This window comes from Pseudorca crassidens, chromosome 19, assembly GCF_039906515.1.
Source record: "Pseudorca crassidens isolate mPseCra1 chromosome 19, mPseCra1.hap1, whole genome shotgun sequence".
In the NCBI taxonomy this organism is placed as follows: domain Eukaryota; kingdom Metazoa; phylum Chordata; class Mammalia; order Artiodactyla; family Delphinidae; genus Pseudorca; species Pseudorca crassidens.
In genome coordinates this window covers 39,834,501-39,856,781 of record NC_090314.1, presented here as the reverse complement: position 1 = coordinate 39,856,781, position 22,281 = coordinate 39,834,501, and the positions used below count along the sequence as shown (strand labels likewise).

Genomic DNA, 22,281 nt, shown 5'->3' with positions numbered 1-22,281 from the left:
CGTATTATTAGAAGTATAGTGCTGTTTAGGAGGCCAAAATTAAAGAATGTGGGTTTGGTCAGTTAATATTTAATTTTAATAATACTTGTTATGCTTGAACAGTCAGCAGTTCACGAAGAGAAAAATCTTCAGTGAATGTTTACACACAGTGTGAGCACATGCTTTAAATATGCAGTGGAGGAGGAGGGGCGAATTCACAGTTAACAAAGCTAAAAAAAAATCCTTGTTATAAATTACACAAAGCATATAAAAATATTTCTCTGAATGCATAGATTAAGACTTGAAACTCACCTACCAGCAGCTGTGCAGTCTAATTCACTGCCATACGCAAGAGTCAGGTGACCACAGAGGACTTTATAAGGGAGAAGAGAGAGCGGGGCAGGGCCCATCTCTCACTGGAGATTCCCGCGGCCTCCATTTCTAAGCCCGGGAAATGCCCTGGAGCTATTCCTCTGTAGGCCACCTCCCAGCCAGGGGCTTCAACAGCTTCCAAGAATTTCTAATTGATCTGGATGGCTGGAAGAGTATTAACCCCAATGATTTAGACATGAATTAATACTGAATTTATTTATTCCAGGATAAAACTAGCCTTAACTGTATCAGTAAATTGTAACTTTTTTCAAAGGTAAGGGGAAAAGAAGGGTTAGTTTGACTGGTTGAAACACAAGGGAAGTTTCTTCTTTAAAGTACTTCAGAGAAAGTGAGTAATAAATAACCTTTACACTCTGTTAGGCAAACACTGCACAAGGGTGAGTAACTCACCATCCGTAATTGCTGTAATACAATTAAGTCACTGAACAGAGTGACTCCACACTGGCCTTGAAAACACCTCAACCACAGCTCAGCATTTAAGCAGCAGCAGGAGGCCATTAGCTTAGCACAACATTCTCTTCCACTGACATCTTCTGCACATTCTCTCTCAATCTGTAGTGTTCCAATAAAATTAACACAGTTAGGAAGTTAAGTTTCTTTGGAAACAATAGGCACTATGGGGAGAAAGCTTCTTAAGACAGCAGGGATGTTCTTCAACAGCTGGCTTCAAACCCCTGCTCTCCTGTTTGTCTAAGTGTGCTCATTCTTGTTTCTAAAGTTAAGCTGTTTATTTCAACAAGACAGTAGCTTTTCTTTTTAACATTAATGACACTGAAGGGAAGGAAAAGAATCCTTAAATGCGTTCTTTAGAAAAATTCTTATGCCATGCTCAAGAGTTTAATCAGGTTATTTGTTTGTTTTGAGAACAAAGCCTGGCCGACTCACAACTGACTTTGTTAAGTGGGTTGGTGGTGGTTGTGGAGGATGCCCAAGATCAAACAACTTGTTTACAAAAGCAACAGATTTCAGAGCTGTGTAAAAATCCCAATAGTTTCAAAATAATCTTTATCTTTGATACAAAAATAAAGATGCTAACTCCTTTTAGCTCAGTTTCCCACAATAACCTTTAAAATAGCAAAGGATTCAGTCTGGAAAATTGCTTTTCATTTGTAGTGGAAAATGAAAGTGGAGAACATGGACTGGCAATGTTTGTGCTCTTCTCTTTCGGTGCAATTAAACAGAAACACGAAGACAGGGATCGCTTCAGTTAAAAAAAAAAAAAAAGCTGTTGCTCTTTTAGGAGGCGTTAGAGAGCCCTCTAGTGACCACGAAGGGGCGTTAATGCAGAGATGACTGTCTAGGCAATGGCAATCTAGAGACAGAAGCAGTCGAGTGTTTACAATGGAAAAAGTCAGGGAGGGGAAGCTCTTTTGGTTAACAGCATATTTACAATTAGGTAACTGTATTCTTAAATAATTTTAACCTGAGTAACATTTATAACTATGTTATGTGAAACCTCACAGCCACAAGTCACACCAAGATTCCTATGTCCAGTACCTGTGCTTTCCCCAGTTTTCCTCTCTAGTTCACGTTTCTGGAGAGTCGTGAACATGCAACACCAAGAGAAGCGCTTCCCGGCCCTTCGGGTGCACTGTCAACAGGACTAGCTAGAAATAGGCTCTGCTCTCTCTCAGCTTCTGTTAGACAACTCTCTTACATTCTGCACAAAAAACACACTGGATATAGAACCGTCGGCTTCTGCCTCTCCAGGCCACTTCTCAGCTGTTCACAGCTTCCAGCAATAGGTTTATTGTGCACCAAGAGGCTCGGAAGAGTGGCACCGCTGCTCGGGGTCAGGGGCTTCCTACCTTGGCAGAACGATGTTAGTGTATCCGACGCAGTGGCACCAGGGGCGCTCCGGGGCATCCAAGGCATTTAGATCAATGGCTTGTCCTTGGCCCAGAGGTGATGCACACTGTCACAGTACTCAGTGATAAAAGTCCCTGCTGCATTAGTAAGTCAGTTTTGAAGCTCTCCTGTTGTAGCAAGGCCTTTCAGTCAGTGTGGATGCAGCATTTCTGAACAGAAAATTATTTTCACTTATCATTAGAACCAGTTCCAGCTCCTGGAAATCTTGGAGTCGAGCAACATCTTTGTCCTAAAACAAAAATAGGTTAAACAGATTAAGAGGAGCCGCTTGTCTCTATGTGTTTGGTGTGCTGTGCTGATACCAGTGATAGTGCAGGAAATTCCCCAGGAACGTGAACTGGGTTGGAGTGGTAGAAGGCCTTAACAGCAGATGCTACAAGATAAGCACACCTCGAAGGGAGAGGCAGTGCAGGGATGTTTTCCTCAGGGGCCCCGAGAAGCCAGAAGCCTGACATTCAGGGAACCCAGAGACGCTGGGAGGACCACACATGTATCTATGTAGATTTGCACTATAATTTAGGCTGGTTCTTATGTTATAAAACACAAGGCACATGTGATAGTGCACTAGTAATCCTTACAGATCACTAAAGAGAAACAACCAAAAATAGGTACCTGTGAATGGTAAATTCAGAACATTCTCTCTGGTATCCTACCACTTTCAGAAATGCCAGTGTCTCTATAGGCCCAGTAGAGGAAAGAAAGCTCAATGGAAAAACACCCTTTGCTCTTGTTCTATTCTCTTCTCGTTTCTTCAACTATGACTCACATACCCAAGGAGGAAGCTGGGTATTTTCCAAATGGAAAAAGCAACCACTTAACAGACCTTTCTTACCTTTCTTACCAGAGTATTGGGTAACTTTCTGATCTTCTCCACTTGATCAGGATTAACACCCAGCTCACAGCAACTCACTCTGAGCAATTCTTGGTAGGTGAGCTCCTGTCTGTCCAGTTCAATTTCAATGAAGTCATTTTCTCGAAGAGATGGGTTCTGAATCCTCACCTTGAGTACCAGCTCTAGGGAAAAGGGGGGAAATGTTAATGAATGATTCTGGCATAGTAACCCGAGGTAATTTAAGACCTTTTCCAGAAGATGGTTACCCTTAATCATGTCCTGTGCTAAGGCCTGTGCCACCCAATGAGAAAACAAAGCACAATATTACAGCATGGTTTGCTCAGGCCCAGTTCTGGCTCTGCTGGTGCAGTTGCATTGTCCTCCCTACATCTAGGACTGTGGTTCACAAAGTAAAGGGGCGGCAGGGGGAGACGGCAGACAACCATCCCAGCCATACAGAAGGCCAATTTACTTCTGCCGCTGGAGCTAAGCAGGTAAAGGCTTGAGAATGGGTTGGGTATCAAACAACACATAAGCAGGGTGAGGGGAAGCGAGGTGAAAAGAAGGCACGGGAAGGATAACGGTACAAGAGTTACTCTATAGACTTAACAATTGTGGATCTAAAGATATTTATGATATGAAAATCCTTGCAGTAAAGACAGTACAAGAGCAAAAAGATAAGCTACTGATAAAAATTAAAGTCTAACTATGACTTGAATTCAGTATACCTTAATAAGGGAGGAATTTTGGCTTTGAGAGTAAACAAATACCATTATTCGTGGCTCTGGGATCTAAGCAGTCTGCTCCTAAGTTCTGAGCCTGGCTGCCGTGATGGCCCAAGCCATGCACCCATGTGCATTTAGTGGTTCTGCTTTGCTCCTTATATAGGAATCCCTCACGCCACCCATGGGCCACTGTTATCAACAACAATAGTAACAGGTCCTCAAAAACAGAAAGTGAGGGAGTTACTGATATGGAAAAAGAAAGGTAAGACTAGACTATACCCTGTGGTGTTGACTGGAATTGGAGGTATTAGGATTAATTTACAGTTTTTAATATTTTTTAAAAGATCTAGATTAAGTAGATATAGAAATACAGAAAAAAGTACATATATTTGTGTTTGCTTGCCTTTTTTTTCTTTTTTTTTTAACGTTACTAATCCTCTCAGGTCAGCATGCAGCTTGATATCCAGGAAGCATATGTTCATTTTCTACTTTTCATTTAAAACAGGGGTCCCCAACCCCCGGCCACGGACCAATACCGGTCCACGGCCTGTTAGGAATGGGGCTGCACAGCAAGAGGTGAGCAGCAAGGGAGCAAAGCTTCTCTGGGGCTCCCCATTGCTCGAATTACCACCTGAACCATTCTCCCCCTCCCCCCACCAGTCTGTAGAAAAACCGTCCTCCACAAAACCAGTCCCTGGTGCCAAAAAGGCTGGAGATCGCTGATGTAAAATACCAAAGGAGAGTTTGTTGCTTTTGTCATAAATTGTGAGAGCTGCTTTCAACTCTACTTTTTGTGACCTTTTGAACCTTGAATGACTGTGGTACAAACGCGTATAACCCCGCTCTACCATGTACTAGATATGTGATACTGGGCAAATTACCTATCTCTCTGCATTTAAGTTTCTCCATTTCTAAAATGTACATAGGGACTTCCCTGGCGGTCCAGTGGTTAAGACTCCATGCTTCCAATGCAAGGGGCGCAGGTTCAATCCCTGGTCAGGGAACTAAGATCCCACATGCTGCGCAGGGCAGCCAAGAAAAAAACTCTTAAAAAATAAATAAATAAAATGTACATAATGGGAATTCACTGGTGGTCCAGTGGTTAGGACTCGTCGCTTTCACTGCCAGGGCCCAGGTTCAATCCCTGGTTGGGGAACTAAGATTCTGCAAGTTGTGCGGGGAGGCCAAAATAAATAAATTAATTAAATTAAATGTAAATAATAATACCCAGTTGATGAGTTTGCTGTAACAATTAAATGAGAACCTAGAATGCTTTGAAGTCATGTTCCTAGGTACATGCATCTTTACTTTATATCTTTCCTTTCATCATTCAATTGCTCTTTATTGTTTGCTTGCTTTTTCCTTTCTATTCTAACTCGGTCCTCTGAGTGAGCCTAGAAGAAATGATGCTAGCAGCAGTGAGCACACCTAGTGTTCACGTTCTGGTTCCTGAATACCATTCTCCACCAGAAAGAACCAGGGGTCCTTGGAGAAACAGCTGATTCCAAGGCTGGGGCGGGGAAAGTTATACTAGGGAGCCTGAAACATCTTGCTGTACCACAAAGTAAGGAAGTGCTCCAAGAATGATGGGCATGTCCAAGAGACACAAGAACAAGCTCCAAGGGGCTCCCTCTGGATAAATCTGGCATAATTTGAACATCAAAATAATGATACTAATGCATTATAACCCAATAAATAAAATAAGAATCAGTGAGTTCAAATGGAGGAGAAGGGAAAGCCCTTCTTTATAGTAGAATACCACCTAATAAACAGAGAAAAAAATGAAAGGAAATCATATTCTACAAAATAACTGGCCTGGACTCTTCAAAAATCTGAGGTCTAAAGTGATAGCTAAAGGCTGAGGAAATGCTTCAGATTAAAGGAGACTATAACAACATGATAGGCAAATGCAATGGTTGATCCTGGGAGGCGGGCAGGAGTAGAGGGAGTGAAGATAGCCACAAAGGGCATTGCTGACACAGCTGACAAAAATTTAAATATAAACTATGGGTTAGAGAATAGTTTTAGGTCAAGGTTATATTTTCTTTTTTCTTTTTTTTTTTTTGCGGTACGCGGGCCTGTCACTGTTGTGGCCTCTCCCGTTGCAGGACGCACAGGCTCAGCAGCCACGGCTCACGGGCCCAGCCACTCCACGGCATGTGGGATCTTCCCGGACCAGGGCACGAACCCGTGTCCCCTGCATCAGCAGGCGGACTCTCAACCACTGCGCCACCAGGGAAGCCCAAGGTTATATTTTCTAAATCTTCTCATTATATGGTGATTATGTAAGAGACTATCCTTGTTCTTAAGAAAAACACACTTAAGTAGTTCAGGGTAAAAGGGCAAAAGATAACTTGTAAATCTGAGTAAAGAGAGTTCCTTATACTAGTCTTGCAACTTTTCTGTAAGTCTATAATCAGATGCAAAATAAATAAATCCCACCCCCACTCCTCAGAAAACCAGGAAGTAAAGCACTAGACCTCTGGACACCACCCGCCCTGTTGCAGAGGCTGTTTGCTGATGAGAGGTTACCTTGCATATTAAATGGAAATGCTCCGGTGAAGAAAAATGGCTGGAATGCTGGCGCTGGTCCTGCATACGTCCCATTTTGAGGCTCCAGAGACATTGGTGGCTTGGACGGGACAGAAGAGAACAGGGAGCGACTCTGACTCACCGGTGGCTGACAAACAGGACCCGGTTTTGTGCTTTCTGGTGTTCTGAGTATGGCAGATGGGGCAGACACATCCCCATTCTGAACCAGTGCCAAAGAGGTGTGGTCCCGTGGAAAGGCCCCAAGCAGGGGAGGTTCCCCAGGGGGCAGCAATGGAGGTGAGCCATCTGCAGGGGGTGATGCAGGAGGTGTCGAGGGGCCCCCATTCTGCAGCTGGGCTGAATCCTCCGACCCAGGGGTATAGATGAAAGGGAAGGCTGGGTTGGCCAAATAGTTCGGAACAAAGGGCAGCTCTGACTCCTTCTTCAGCTGAGGGAGGTCGTCATGGTTATCATCATCATCTTCCACTTAAAAAGACGGAAACAGAACATTTACATAGCCCTTTAAAAATTACAAAGTAAAGAGTATCTTGTGAAAGCTAGTGTCCTTTGGTATACAACAAATATTTTGATCAGTGTTTACTGCACGTTTATCGTTACCATTTTTATCACCTTAAAGTTTACAGATAAAAAACCAAAACTTTATAATGCCTACCTTTCCAGAAACAGTATGGAATAATTATCTTGGCACAGTTAAGACTATCTTGTTTTTAGATACAAACAGATTGGCTGTTTGGCATCAAGAATATATACAATAGGGCTTCCCTGGTGGCGCAGTGGTTGAGAGTCCGCCTGCCGATGCAGGGGACACGGGTTCGTGCCCCGGTCCGGGAAGATCCCACATGCCACGGAGCGGCTGGGCCCGTGAGCCATGGCCGCTGAGCCTGCGCATCCGGGGCCTGTGCTCCGCAACGGGAGAGGCCACAATAGTGAGAGGCCGGCGTACCGCAGGAAAAAAAAAAAAAAAAAAAAAAAGAATATATACAATAATACCATAAGTCTTAAATTAGGTTGACAAAATCAAAAGTTGCCTCAAAACACAGACTCACCTCCCATAATCTTCCTAATTTCTCTCCTTGATGTTAATTGGACTGGCATTTCTCCCTTTGTGGTAAGAATCTCTTTGTCAGCTCCCGATTTTAACAAGTAAGAGACCACCTGACCATGGTTGCGTTTACATGCCCAGTGTAAACAGGTCCTACGGCAAAGAAAAGAAAAAAAGAGTGATTTAAAAAGTGGAGAGGTGATTTGGGATTTCAAATTCTACACACCAGTAAATAAATACATACAAGCGTGTTAAAGTTCAGCTAGAACCAGAAAATCAGGCTGGTAATCTTAACTTCTCTTTTCAGAAAGCAGATGATCGAAATATTTAATATGCTTAAAATTTATTTTTCAATTTCATTTCTGGCCCTTGGGAAAAGCTGATTTATCCTCGGAGCTTTATTTCAATGGCTTTCAGAAGGCTAGCTGCCTGGCTGGCTAGATAACCCTACTGATATCCTGTGTGTTCACTCTATCAGTGTCGCTCATTAGATTGTACCAGTCTCTTTAAAATATATTTTTACATGGCCATATTCCTTTTAAGAGACTATGGAAACTTGCTTCATATGCACCAAATGTCACTTGAAGATTAAATATTATCAGGCTACTAACCATCTCTCATCTGCAGCTTGCTCTGCCACTAAAATTATTACTACAGCAGATTCCTGTCTGAATCTCAGTTACTCTTTTCCTCTTTCCTTTTCTCTCCTTCACACACACACACAAAGGATTTCCAAATTTCCATTTTTAAGAGTTCACTTCTCTAGCTCTCTCCAGAAGGCTACATTTTTCAAGTGCTTTAGGAATTAAAGTACATGTGCAATGCCTTGTGTTTAAGGCACTACACACATACTTTAATTCCTAAAGCACTTCAAAAATGTACATCAACAGCCAAAAGTTTTGAGAACTCTTCTGAAGTATTAGACTTATTTAAGTAAAACTAATTATTTACTATTGTACACACAGGAAGGGATTATGCACACTCTAAAGAGCTATTATCTTAACACTGCACAGAAACAGAATAACATGCTAGCCAATACTCCAACTTAATAGAGCTACGAAATTCATCCCCAGTTGCCAAACCTGAATGTTATTATGGAAGGAAATTACTTTTCTCCCGTTTTGAAATGTCCTCACTCACCAACTCTCTAATTGAACTGAGATAAATATCTTCAGAGCTTATAGACGAATATAAATATGGTAAAGAATAGAACATAAGTTCAATACTGAGGATTAGGTCACCCACCTGAGAAATATAACTATCTAGAAAGTACATTTGGTTCCAGGAAAAAGCTGATTTGCCCTGGGCACCTTAATATTTATGACTTACAGAAAGCCAGCTTGTCTGGCTGGCTGGGAGCAACTCCACTGATGTTTCAGAGTGATATTTGACATTCCAAACTATTACCCATTAGAATTAGATTATCCAGATGTCTTTAAAAGGTACTCTATGATGAAAAGAATGCCAATTTGGGGAAAATAAGGGAAGAGTCTTGATATGGACTTCTAAAATATAAGCTCTGTGTGAGGGTAAGGAAGTATCTGCTTGAATATACAGGTACTTAATATTTGCTGAATGAGTGAACCAAGGACACGGTGGGCATTACTTGGAGTAGAAGGATCCCACATATCCTTGATTCTGGCCAAACTACAGCTGAGAGTGTGTTTGTGTGTGGATGTCTTGAAAGCCTGAAAATGAATAATTATAATGATAAGCAAGCACTCAAAAATGAATGGAGCATGATGAGAAAAATATGTTCCCTTTTGGAAATAAAGTGCTCACTTGCTAGTAGTAAATCACTTGTTCACGACAAGCTTGAGAGTGAAGGAAGAAATATACTGCCAGTGGATCTGAGACACTTGGGGACAAACCAGCTAGCTAAAGCATCACCATGTAAAGTGGAGTTAAGTCAACACAGCACGTCCCCCACAGCCCTGTACCCTGAGTGATCATCACTTATAGTCCAGACCTGTGCAGCTCTGGGTGGCCAGAACTGACAGGCACTGTAGCCAGGCAATATTTTCAACTTCTTCCTGAGCTATTATACTTGTTCCTTAAAGCAAAGGGGTATGCATGACACTTGAAGTACAATTGATGTGGGAGCTCTATCTTTGAACGTGAACTCTTTAAGCTTTAAATTTGCAGTCAGAATAGCCTATCAGTGCTGGGAAGTATTTCAGACCAGAGGCACTGGGCATGCTTTCAGTGCTGGGAAGTATTTCAGACCAGAGGCACAAATTTCATTTGTGCAGAAATTGTGGTTACTGAGCAGCTAAGAATTGAAAGCAGTAACCATTCTGCTTTTCTATGCTGCTGACTATGTTTTTTGAGGATAACCTTTATATCCCATTACCCAGCACACTGCTTAATAAAAAAATAATAGTTAAAAAAGAAAAAAATAGTTAACACAGACATGTTTTACATGCTGAACACTGTTCTAAAAGTTTTACATATATTAATTCATTTAATCCTCTAAACAATCCATTTAATCCTCTAAACAACCTACTATTATCAACATTCTCCCACTTTACAGATGAGAAAACTGAGGCAGTCAGCAACTAAGCAAAACACTATGGTACACAGAGATTGTATTACAAGGACAATAAAGAGAGGAAAGGGATTAGGAAATGCCAGAGACAGGGAAGGGGCATGGCTCAATTTTAAATTGAGGGCCAAGGAAAGACTCACTAAGGGGACGTCTAAGCTAAGACCTGAAGGAGGTGAGGGGACAAAAGCATTTTAAATAATGGGAAGAGAAAACACAAAGGCCTTGAATCAACATTGTGCCTGGTGTTTTCAGGAAAAGCAAGGAGGCCAGGAGAGCAGAATGAAGGGGGCAAGGGGGTAAAGCCGGAGGTGAGGCTTAGAGGTAAAGACAGAGGATGCAGGGACAAGGAGTCGAAACTGTAGGACCCTGTGGGCTTTTACTCAACGTGAGACGGGAGCTATTAAAGGGTTTTGAGCAGAATGAAACGATCTGACTGGCTGCTGTGCTGAGAAAAGATCCCTCTGGCTGCTGTGCTGAGAAAAGATGTAGGGTAGAAGGACTAGTTAGGAGGCTACTGCATTAATCCAAGTGATGGAATGATGGTGGCTTTGCACCAGAGGTGTAGTGGTAGAGCTAGTGAGAAATGGTCAGATTCTAACTACACCGCTGCCAGTGGAGCTGGCAGGATTAGCGGCTTGACTGGATGTGGGGTGTGAGGGAAAGACAGAAGGCAAGGAGGGCACCAAAGGTTCTGGCCTGTGCACCTCAGATGCTGAGATGAGGACTCAGGAGCAGGCTGGGGACAATTAGGGCGACCAGGAACTCAACCCTGGGCATGTTGCATTTGAAGTCCTATTAGACATCTTCCCCCAATTAAATCTATGAAAGTCTCTTCATAGTTCCACCAACTTACGTTCACTGAGCACCTACTATGTGGTTAAGAAAGTATGGTTTGGGGGCTTCCCTGGTGGTCCGGTGGTTAAGACTCCATGTTTCCACTGGAGGGGGTGTGGGTTCGATCCCTGGTCGGGGAACTTAGATCCCACATGCCGTTGGGTGTGGCCAAAAAAAAAAAAAAAAGAGGAAGTATGGTTTGGAGGCAGATGCTGGGTTTGTTTCCCAGCTCCATCAGTTACTGTAAACTCTGTGACCTTGGGAAAATTACTTAATCTTTCTGGGCTTCAGTATCCTCACCTACAAAATGGAGAGGATAACAATAGCTATGTCCCTGAGTAGTTGTGAATGAGATAATACACATAAAGCACCTGGAAGCTTGTTTGCACTAAGGAGCAAGCTCAATAAATGTTAGCTGTTTATATCATGCTGCATCTCCGTAAATGCTCACAACACTCTTCTGAAATAACTGGAAAATGAAGTGACTCGGGCAAGGTTGTATATCTAAGCAGGAATGGAGAAGAACCTGCAGGAAAGACCAGGCTTATTCTTCTACACAACACTGCCTCCCAGTGCCGAAACAATGATTCACAGCTTGTGAACCACACAGCAATCCTAGAAATGGCACACACAGAGAAAAGCAAGCTAGTTTGCAAACACTTTTAAACAAAACAAAAAAGCAGTTTCTACTGTTTCCTCGCTTTCTGGACAGCTACGCAGGCTGTTTTCCTTAGGGTAAGTTCGTAGATAGATTTGTGAGGAAGTCGGGAAACTGCGACTCCAGTCCTGGCTTTTATATTAATAGTTGTGTGACCTCGGGCAGGTTATTCTCTGAAGTTGAACCCATCTCCAATGTCCCTTTTAGTTTCAAACTGTATGATTCCACCTTAAAAAATAAAACATTTGCAAACTCACTTTAACTCTCAGCTAGCAATATAGGTTGGTTAAGCATTACCTGGATCAAATAAAAAATTAAAATTTAAATGTGAAGAGAGCAGAATAATACCACATTCAGTAACTTAAAACTTGACCACCAGCACATCATAAAATGAGATGCCTTATTTAGTTGGAAAGGACTCAACTGCATGCAGGCATCTGAAGTCCCATGTTTGAAACTGTTGTAAGAAAACAAAGCAAACACTCCATAGGATAAATGAATGGGTCTTCCTGCAACAGGCAGCTGTAGGTAGTAGCAAATCACTGCTGCAGTGAGACAACAGAGAAGCAGAATAGGGACGCAAGTGATTTTTTCCCCTAGTCTTGGGAAAAGAAATCGTGCTAGTTTATAAGATCCACATTTCCTCAGTTGCTTATGCTTTTTGCTCTGCACAGACGTGCTCTTCATAGTAATTCCAGACTAGAACTGGGGTGAGCATCAAATTAGGGTGACGTTAGGGGTGGGGAGGGAGGAACGGCGGGCGCCAGGGTTCGGGTGGGCGCTGCCGGGGCAGGACCACGTGGGCCGGGATTTGGACACGACGCTCCGCTGACTAACCGAGGCAGAGGGGGCCAGGTCTGGCCTCCAGAGCGCACAGCCTCGTTGACCCGGAGCGCCGGGCCACGCCTTAGAGGGCGTCGGGTTCAGCGCTAGGCCGAGGTCGCGCCCGGGCCGGGTGCTCTGACCCTAGGCCTCCCCCGCTCCCCACTTACCAGCCGTTGACCTCATTTTGGGAGTTCACATCCACCCCGCTCTCCACCAGTTTCTGCACCTCCCGAATGTCCCCCAAGGCCGCGGCCTCCCGCAGCCTCTCCTGCTGCTCCTTCTGCTCCAGGAGAGCGCTCATCTTCCCTCAGCCCCAGGCCCCCGCCCGGGTCCGCCCGCCCGCCCAGTCCCGGCCGGTCAGCGCCGCCGACGCCGCGGCCCGCTCCCCGCCATGGAGAGACCGCGCGGAGCACGTCCGCCCAGCTCGCGCCGCCGCCCGCGCCCGGCCAGCTGCCTCGGCTACCCCGCCGAGGGCCGCCCGCCACTCTCCTGCTGTTCCCGGCCCGTGGGCCCAAGTCTCCTCCCGGCCGCGCCTCCCGCAGGCCGGCTCCGGGGGAACCTATTCAGAGTGACAACCCTGACCCAGATATTTTCCGTTCCTACCCTCGGCGCCCGCGCGGGCTGGCTGTTTATGTAACAGCTGCACAATATTATCTGCCGTGATTCACGGACTATTTTTAGAACTCCCTACCCCGCAGCTTCCAGGGAGGAGGACAGACACAAGGAAAGGGAAGAATGGGTATTTGAGAGCCAGAAAAGCCTTATCCCCTGGCGCAGGCTGTTTACCAGGCATCAAAAATAACTGGTGTTCCCCACCCCCCCACCCCCACCCCGGTTTGTTTGGCTCTTTTTCCTTATCTGAACCAACTCTTGCCCGGCAGGATGGGGAAATGGGCTGAAAACGATCCTATTATATGCCTGTTATTGCAGAGATAGAGTACACGGTTCTTCTTTTGACAGTGCTTGGGACTTTTCAGTTCGATTATTTATTTCAATTGCTGTTGTTTTACATCTCATTTTAGAGATTTCTTCTAAATTGGCTTTCAGGAAAAATATATTGTGCTCAGAGTCTATAAAATGTGATTTATTACTGCTTTTAAATCTTAATTAATTACTCTTCGTGAAGGCCATGTAAGGAAAAAAGAAAGAAGAGAACACCAAAGAGGCTTTGGTGAGAGGAACGGTGCAAAGTATAAACAGCATTCTGCCTGACTTCTTTGCCTAATCAATCTAATGAGGCTCAGAGCCTGGGCTGGCACTGCCTTACTACCCAGCCCGAGAAAAAGAAAAGTATTGTTTTGCTGAGCCCAGGCGCCCGGGAGACATCTTCCAATGTGGCACAGGATGGAAGATTGCAGATGGGGTCGGAAGGGTTAAGGAATAACCCTGGGGTGAAAAAGAGAAAGGTCTGAACGCAGAGAGGAGATAAAATAGGAAGAGACAAATTTAGGCATGGGGTTTTCATTTGCCTCTCTTGGGGCAGCCCAGGATTTGCACAGCAAGCATTTTTCTTGCTACTGTTTAAGAAAAACCCAAATCTGTTTATTATGATACAGTCATTCACACAGCACACAGTGCACACCAGGTGGTACTGAATATAAACTGACTGCACACTTAAATTGATCCTATGGTGAACTGGAACTCTGCTTGAGCTTACATTTTTATTTGTCCCCCAATTTAAACTTTAATTCTCAGATCCAGCATGATACTCCATCTGAAGCTGATGTGCATAGTACTGGAATTGGGCCCTTTAGCACAATTTGTGTGACAGAGGAGTAGGTAGTGGCCTCTTTTTTAAAAAAGCAGTTCAAAAAACTTGGTAGTTACTGCAGATCAAAATCTGTGAGTTCTCTTGGTAAGGATTTATTTGTAAACTTTCCCTTCCTTACAAAGGATTTTAGGGACTTCCCTGGTGGCACAGTTAAGAATCTGCCTGCTGATGCTGGGGACACAGGTTCGAGCCCTGGTCTAGGAAGATCCCACGTGGCACGGAGCAACTAAGCCCGTGTGCCACAACTACTGAGTCTGCACTCTAGAGCCCGCAAGCCACAACTACTGAGCCCAGGTGCCACAACTACTGAAGCCCGTGCGCCTAGAGCCCGTGCTCCGTGACAAGAGAAGCCACCGCCGTGAGAAGCCCGTGCACCGCAACGAAGAGTAGCCCCCGCTTGCCACAACTAGAGAAAGCCCGCACACAGCAACGAACACCCAATGCAGCCAAAAATAAATAAATAAATTTATTTTTACAAAAAATTTTACTTATTTGGCTGCACTGGGTCTTAGTTGCGGCACACGGGATCTTCATTGCAGCATGCGGGATCTTTAGCTGTAGCATGCGAACTCTTAGTTACGGCATGCATGTGGGATCTAGTTCCCCGACCAGGGATCGAACCTGGGCCCCCTGCATTGGGATTGCGGAGTCTTACCCACTGGACCACCAGGGAAGTCCCTTATTTATTTTTTATTTTTTAAAATTTAGGGAATTCCCTGGTGGTCCAGTGGTTAGGACTTGGCACCTTCACTGCCAGTTGGGCCCCGGGTTTGATCCCTGGTCGGGGAACTAAGATCCCACAAGCTGAGTGGGGCAGCCAAAAAAAGGAAAAGAAGGGCTTCCCTGGTGCCGCAGTGGTTGAGAGTCTGCCTGCCGATACAGGGGACACGGGTTCGTGCCCTGGTCCGGGAGGATCCCACATGCTGCGGAGCAGCTGGGCCCGTGAGCCATGGCCGCTGAGCCTGCGCTTCTGGAGCCTGTGCTCCGCAACGGGAGAGGCCACAACAGTGAGAGGCCTGCGTACCGGAAAAAAAAAAAAAGGAAAAGGAAATTAACAGACATTTATTCCTTTAGTTGAACAACCTTTACACACAAAATGTATGGTTTAACTTTTGTTGTTTGTTTGTTTGTTTTTTGAGTGGAAAGGAATTTAGGTCTCAAGAGGTTTTGTGAGCCTGTTACCTATTTTATGGAAATCATTTAAGTGATTGATTGATTGATTGATTGATTGATTGATTTGCCTCAAGACCCAGCTTGCAAGATTTTAGTTGCCTGACCAGGGATTGAGCCCTGCCTGCCATCCCCCACTCCCCGCCCCCCACAGTAGAAGTGCAGAGCTCTAACCACTGGACCATCAGGGAATTCCCTAAGTGAGTCTTTTAAAAGACCTGACGAGAATGGGAGAAAGATTGGTTCAAGGAAACCAGCAATTCGATTTCAAAATTAAACTACCTATTAAGTCAGCAAAACCAGAATTGGAAAGAATTGGGGCAATTACTCTTCCATATTTCCTACACACTCAAATTCACCCAGGTAAACTAAGCCTGGACTACGGGAAGATGGGAAGCAAACAGATGTGGTGGTATGCTGACTATTAAAGAAGGCATAATTGGTGACTTGGAAGTTTGTAGAAAGGTAAGGATTTTTGAGGGTAGGTTGAGCAGGAATGAAAAAAATGTAGTTAAATTGGAAACCATGAACTTGTATTAACAGCAACTACATGACTTTTCTCAGTAGCCTTATGGGAATGGATAAATTGGGTTAACCCAAGATGACTTTTAACACTTGTTAGACTGAGCAATGATGTTACTTTTAAATAAAGCCAACCTTAATTTTTAGCCAAAGGTAAAATGGTCACAAACTAGCACTACAGATAAAGTATTTACAATTTTGATCAAAGCTGACTTTTTCTATCCTCCCACACTTGAAAGGTATCTGATGACCATCAATTTCCCAATCCTAGCATTACTAGCTTACAAACCTTAAGGTTTATAATTCCCTTCTCATTTACTTGATGTTCAATTTCCATCAGTTTCAGTATATGCCAGTATAAGTACCATTACTATTTTGCATGAAATTCAGTATTCTACAGATCCCGTGGAGTCATGGGATTGAGTCAGGAGCCTCTGCCTTTTAAGTGAACTTCAGTGGTACTGTGGAGACCAAGGCAATTTTGTTTAGGTTAACCAGGATTTGTTTCTTTTGTAAGAGAATCCTCTTGCAACATGTTTATTCAATTCTCTTAAAAATGGTGGCATTCTTTTAAACTTTTCTCCTTTCGGAAGCAGCAGTCACAGATACGGAATATTAGATTAAATCTAAAAATGTAGACCCTAGTCAACTTTCATGACTTTTCTGCATATGATCATGACAGAGGATTAGGACATCCTTCACATTTCCAAGCAAAATCCAATTTTAAAAGTTTGTCATTGGGCTTTCCTGGTGGCACAGTGGTTAAGAATCTGCATGCCAGTGCAGCGGACACAAGTTTGAGCCCTGGTCCGGGAAGATCCCACATGCCGCCAAGCAACTAAGCCTGTGTGCCACAGCTACTGAGCCTGCACTCTAGAGCTGGCATGCCACAACTACTGAAGCCTGCGCACCTAGAGCCCGTGCTCTGCAACAAGAGAAGCCACTGCAATGAGAAGCCCACGCACCGCACCAAAGAGTAGCCCCCACTCGCCACAACTAGAGAAAGCCCACGCACAGCAACGAAGACCCAATGCAGCCAAAAATAAATTAATTTTTTTAAAAAAGTCGATCCTTGCCAAACTCCATAAAACAGCCACTGGAGAGTAACCCAGCAGAGCACTGCATCACTCCAGTAAAGCTGTCGGTTTCATCACATGCACCAACATGTGCATGGCTAGTTTCTGCACTCCTCTTCTACATAACGTATTTTACACCTATTGTACAAAACAGCATTTTAAACACTGACATGTAAACTTCCTAAAAGGATAAAGCAAAGACAAAAGTATTTTTCTTATTAGAAACAAGATATACCATCACTTATAGTATTCAAACATTATTGCACTTTAGCTGTCATAATTTGACAATGCATTCATGAAACAATCTGTAGACAACTAGTTTTAAGAGACGTTAAAGAACACTTTTTAGACATGAATATCCTAATTAATTAGGTAAGAATTTCACAAACATTACTTTTTTTTTTAATTTTATTTTTGGCTGTGTTGGGTCTTTGTTGCTTAACGTGGGCTTTTCTCTAGTTGAGGCGAGCAGGGGCTACTCTTTGTTGCAGTGTGCGGGCTTCTCACTGCGGTGGCTTCTCTTGTTGTGGAGCATGGGCTCTAGGCATGCAGGCTTCAGTAGTTGTGGCACACGGGCTCAGTAGTTGTGGCGCCGGGCTTAGTTTCTCCGCGGCATGTGGGATCTTCCCGGACCAGGGCTCGAAACCCGTGTTCCCTGCATTGGCAGGCGGATTCTTAACCACTGTACCACCAGGGAAGCCCACAAACATTACTTATATTAGCAGTAACAGTGGAGCTGGAGAGTACTGTACCATCTCCAAGCTGCATGGTGAGAACCACCAGCGGTGTGGCGGAACTTGTGGCCCTTTCCAAGGCTACAGCTCTTTCAACCTGCCAATGTCAGCCCTCACATCTACCTGTACTTGTGGACTGGACTGGTGATCCACTAGGTGTCAGGATTTCTTCTGGTAGATTTATGGAATGGATCAATGAGGATAACCTCAAAGAATTTGTGCGTAGAATTTTCACCAACCCAGTATGAATCCAGGACTCTCAGAGTCACATGGTGGCACCCAGCTCACTCCTCCACAATAGACTGAAGGCTTCAAGCAAACTTTAGCGGTTTAACACCATGATAATTAGGCTTGCCATAGCTGGCACCCTTAGGAACTGGGCATTTGCAGCTAGCACGGCTCACAGGAATCTGATATGTGACATAACCTTGCTTGGCCTTGTATCCCAGTCTGCGTGCTTTATCAGGCTGGGTGGGGTGGAGGGCCCTGTGGAGTGCAGAGAGCTGGCAGTACGGCCAAAAGCACACCTTGAGAAGAAAGCGCGTTACATCGACTCTTCCTCCACAGCTCCTGGATGTACTTGTAAGTGCCTGTTTTGGCTTACCTTTGAGATAAACTGATGGCTGCCGCCAGACTGAAAGGGAGAAACTTTTATTTGAAAGAAAAAGACTGGTATTTGCAGTATCGTGTGACAAACCCCAAAATGTACAAGGTAAAATGGTGGCACAAGGAAGATGATGAGTTGTGTGTGGCAAGCGGAGAATGAGGGTCCAGGTTGGCTTTACAGAGCTGGTGATGCTTGGGCCGTGAGCTGAGGAAGATGGGTAGACGTTTCTGGGGTGAGGAAAGAGCATTCCACGTCTGGAGCAGTGTAACGTGCTGTGATGTCATAGGAAGAAGGGGTGTTCAAGGTGTGGGGGGAGCAGTAGCAAATAGCTGGAGAAGCAGGTCCGATCATGGATGGCCTTGTGATGGTTAAATTTTAGATGGGGAACCATTGAGGGGTTTTGAGCAGGGAAGAGACACAACTGGATTTACATTTAGAAAGAGGATGGAGGCAGCAAAGCAGATGGAGGATGGAGTCATGGGGGCCACACCGAAGACTGGGAAGCAGTAGTAACTGTGGCTTCATTTCTATATTAGTTCACCAGAGCTGCCATACAAAGTACCACAGACCTATGGCTTTAAACAACAGAAATTTATTCGCTCACAGTTCTAGAGGCTATAAGTCCAAGATCCAAGGTGTCAGTAGGTTTGGTTTCTCCTGAGGCCTCTCTCCTTGGCTTGCGGATGGCTGCCTTCTCACTGTGTCCTCACATGGCCTTTCCTCTCTCTGTGTGCCTACCTGGCGTTTCCAAATTTCCTCTTCTTATAAGGATACCAGTCAGATTGTATTGGGGCCCATTTTCAATTTATTACCTCTTTAAAGGCTCTATTTCCAAATGGAATTACATTGTGAGATCCTACTGTGGATTCTGAGAATTTGAACATATGAATTTGTGTGTGTGTGTGTGTGGTGGGGCACACAGTTCAGTCCATGACACTTTGCATTAGTAACATACATGGAACGGGGTCTGGAGACCACTGACTGATAAGGCTGTTTTCCATCTCAGCATCAGAAAATAACCAACTCATATAATCTATAAAAGTTATCTGTAGGGCTTCCCTGGTGGCGCAGTGGTTGAGAGTCCGCCTGCTGATGCAGGGTACGCAGGTTCGTGCCCCGGTCCAGGAAGATCCCATATGCCGCGGAGCGGCTAGTCCCGTGAGCCATGGCCGCTGAGCCTGAGTGTCCGGAGCCTGTGCTCCGCAGTGGCAGAGGCCACAACAGTGAGAGGCCCGCGTACCGCAAAAAAAAAAAAAAAAAAGTTATCTGTAAACTGGGCATTGTGATTTGTTCATAAAGACTACTTTTGGGAATTCCCTGGCCATCCAGTAGTTAGGACTCTGAGCTTCCACCGCAGGGGGCACGGGTTTGATTCCCCTGGTCGGGGAACTAAGATCCCACATGCCCCCAGGGGCGCGGCCAAAAAAACAAAAGACTACTTTTATGTCTGAATCCCTGATGCCCAGCAGATGATGCTGGCACTGGTTGAATTAATGAAAAAGATAAATGAATGAATTCATTATCTGCAGTGGTAATACACACTGAACTGTGGCTGGCCTCAGAATCTATGAAAAAGAGAGCCATAGAGAGCCTAGTGTGGGATGGGGTAGGAGCTCTTGCCTCTGAGATCCAAAGGACAGTATTTTCCTTTTGTTTCAAGTTATTTTTGTCTTCCATGGTTCAGGAGCTCCCTGAGAACCAGGTCATATACATCTATCTGTGTTCCCGGCCACTAACCCAGTTCCTGGCACAAAGTACACGCGCCATTAAAGTTTGTGGAATGAATGAGGGAATTAGATTAAAAAGTTTTAGGGAATTCCCTGGTGGTCCAGTGGTAAGGACTCGGCACTTTCACTGCCGTGGCCTGGGTTCAATCCTTGGTCAGGGAACTAAGATCCTGCAAGCTGCGTGATGTAGAAAAAAAGAAAAGTTTTAGTGAACAGAAACTGTAACTTTGCATTCAGGTTTTATAAGTCCTGTTTGTAGTTCAAGATATGTACTTTTTTTTTTTTTTTCCTTTTTGGTGGTTGTTGCAGTGGTGAACCTTCAAGAAACGCTTCATTGAGAAAACAGCAACCATCAGCTAAAAACTCCCTCATCTCACTGCTGCATCTACAAACTGATTTCTTTTTTCTTCTCTTGTTTCAGTGGAGAAAAGGTCCTTTTTTCTAGGAAAGGCCAATGTGCCCTGGAGCCTAAACCATCACCTTCCCTTCTTAAGAATTTGGAACTTTAGCTATTCTCTTCTTTTATCTTCTACTTTCTCCAACACTAAACATATTCTAATTTCCCATCTTAAAAAAGCCTCCCTTGACCCATACCTCCTTTCAGTTCTTACCCTGTCTCGCTGCTTCACTTCTTAAAATGAGTTGTCCACCTGCCATCTTACTCCTTCATTTTTCCTTCGTTCTTCAATCCATTTCAGTCTGACTTCCAACTGCGGATCCAGTGGATCCTTTTCAGTCTTCTCATGCCAGATCTTCAGCAGTTTTCTACAATGTTGGTTACTTTCACCTTTAAAAAAAATTTATTTATTTATCTTTGGCTGCATTGGGTCTTCGTTAACGTGCGCGGGCTTTCTCCATTTGTGGTGAGCAGGGGCTACTCTTCGTTGCGGTGGCTTCTCTTGTTGCGGAGCACGGGCTCTAGGCGTGCGGGCTTCAGTAGTTGTGGCACGTGGGCTCAGTAGCTGCGGCTCACAGGCTCTAGAGCACAGGCTCAGTAGTTGTGGCACACAGCCTTAATTGCTCTGCAGCATGTGGGATCTTCCTGGACCAGGAATCGAACCCGTGTCCCCTGCATTGGCAGGTGGATTCTTAACCACTGCACCACCAGGGAAGCCCACTTTCACCTTCTTGAAACAGTTTCTCTATTTTTGTTTGTTTGTTTGATCTTCCCTGACTTTATACTCTTCAGATTTTCCTCTTATATCTTTGGCTTCCCTTTCACAGTATCCTATGGTTCCTTCTCTACCCCTTTAAAGCAGCATCTCTCAAATGCTTGCTATCCTCAGGCCACTTAATGAGTATCCTGACAGTTTTAGGTTCATTTAAAATAATGATGAACATCGTTTCATATAATGAAATGACCTTGGTATATGCTACTCTCTCTCTGCTTTGAATTCTTTTCTGTCCACTTTGCTTGGCTGGAGAGCCATCATCTTTTAGGCCTTAGGTCATTTCCACGGAGAGACCTCTCTTACTCTTGGACAGAACCCTACTTTCTCCTCCTCATTATCATAATAGCTAATGATTAAACTTAAAATGTGTTGGGCCTGTTCTACATGCCTTACCTGTGTTATCGTCACAGCAACATCTTATGTGTTTAGGGGACCATTATTACTATAAGCCCCATTTTACAGACGGGGAAAGGAAGGCAGAATGGCAGAGCTGGGATTACCAACCCAGGCGATCTGTCTTTAGAGTCCGTACAGTTAAAGGTGCTAGAGTACTTACTACAATTTATATTGATATATTTATTTAGTGACTGTCTCCCTCACTAATCCTCAAGGTCTGTGGGAGCAAAGACCGTGTCTGAAAGGTTCAGAGCTTAGCTTCAAGCGTTTACCTGGTACATGATAGGTACTCAAGATATTTGTTCAGTAAATGAATCAATAATTTAAAAAAATTCCAGACTGAGAGGCAAACTCCTCCCCATACTCTGCGTGAGAAGAAACCACCTTATCTCTTCTTGCCTTGATTTTCCACCTTGTGAATCAGGGGAGTCGGGGTGGGAGGAGAAAGCCAGGGAAAAGAGGCGGCAAGCGCAGAGACTAGGAGAAAGGAGTCGGAACATGGAACGAGTGCTTATCTTCACTTTCCTCCACTGCAAGATGGCACCGAGAGCACCGCGTGGTACAAAAGGATACGCTACCCTTTTCTCCATTTCGGAGCGGTGTTAAGGCCTCAAGACATATGTTTCTATTTCCGTGAAAGAGCGCGGGACTAACGGAGCCTGAAGCAGCACGCGCTACCACGTTGAATAGCCTCCAGTTTCGCTTTGCGCGGAACGGGGCGGTGCGGCCCAGCAGGGGCGGAGTTCAGGCCTCGGTAGGCCCCGCCCACGGGCCGGCGGAAGCGGCCCGCCCTCGCCTCCCAGGCCTGGGCGTGTCCCCGTGGGCGCACGCGCGCGCACGGCATGTTG

General features: G+C 44.7%; 1 protein-coding gene and 1 pseudogene across 1 annotated transcript; both read right to left on the bottom strand.

The window, feature by feature from the left end:
* Positions 1-53: 53 nt before the first annotated feature.
* On the bottom strand, positions 54-12,612 carry ANKRD40 (ankyrin repeat domain 40). The gene is made up of 5 exons (XM_067716353.1): positions 12,426-12,612; positions 7,398-7,546; positions 6,331-6,816; positions 3,074-3,255; positions 54-2,470 (listed from the first exon to the last, which is right to left on the bottom strand). The coding sequence occupies exons 1-5, from the start codon at positions 12,557-12,559 to the stop codon at positions 2,324-2,326; spliced, it is 1,098 nt and encodes a 365-aa protein (XP_067572454.1). The 5' UTR covers positions 12,560-12,612; the 3' UTR covers positions 54-2,323.
* A 4,903-nt stretch (positions 12,613-17,515) lies between these two features.
* On the bottom strand, positions 17,516-22,277 carry LOC137211650 (large ribosomal subunit protein eL15-like; annotated as a pseudogene).
* Between the last annotated feature and the right edge of the window lie 4 nt (positions 22,278-22,281).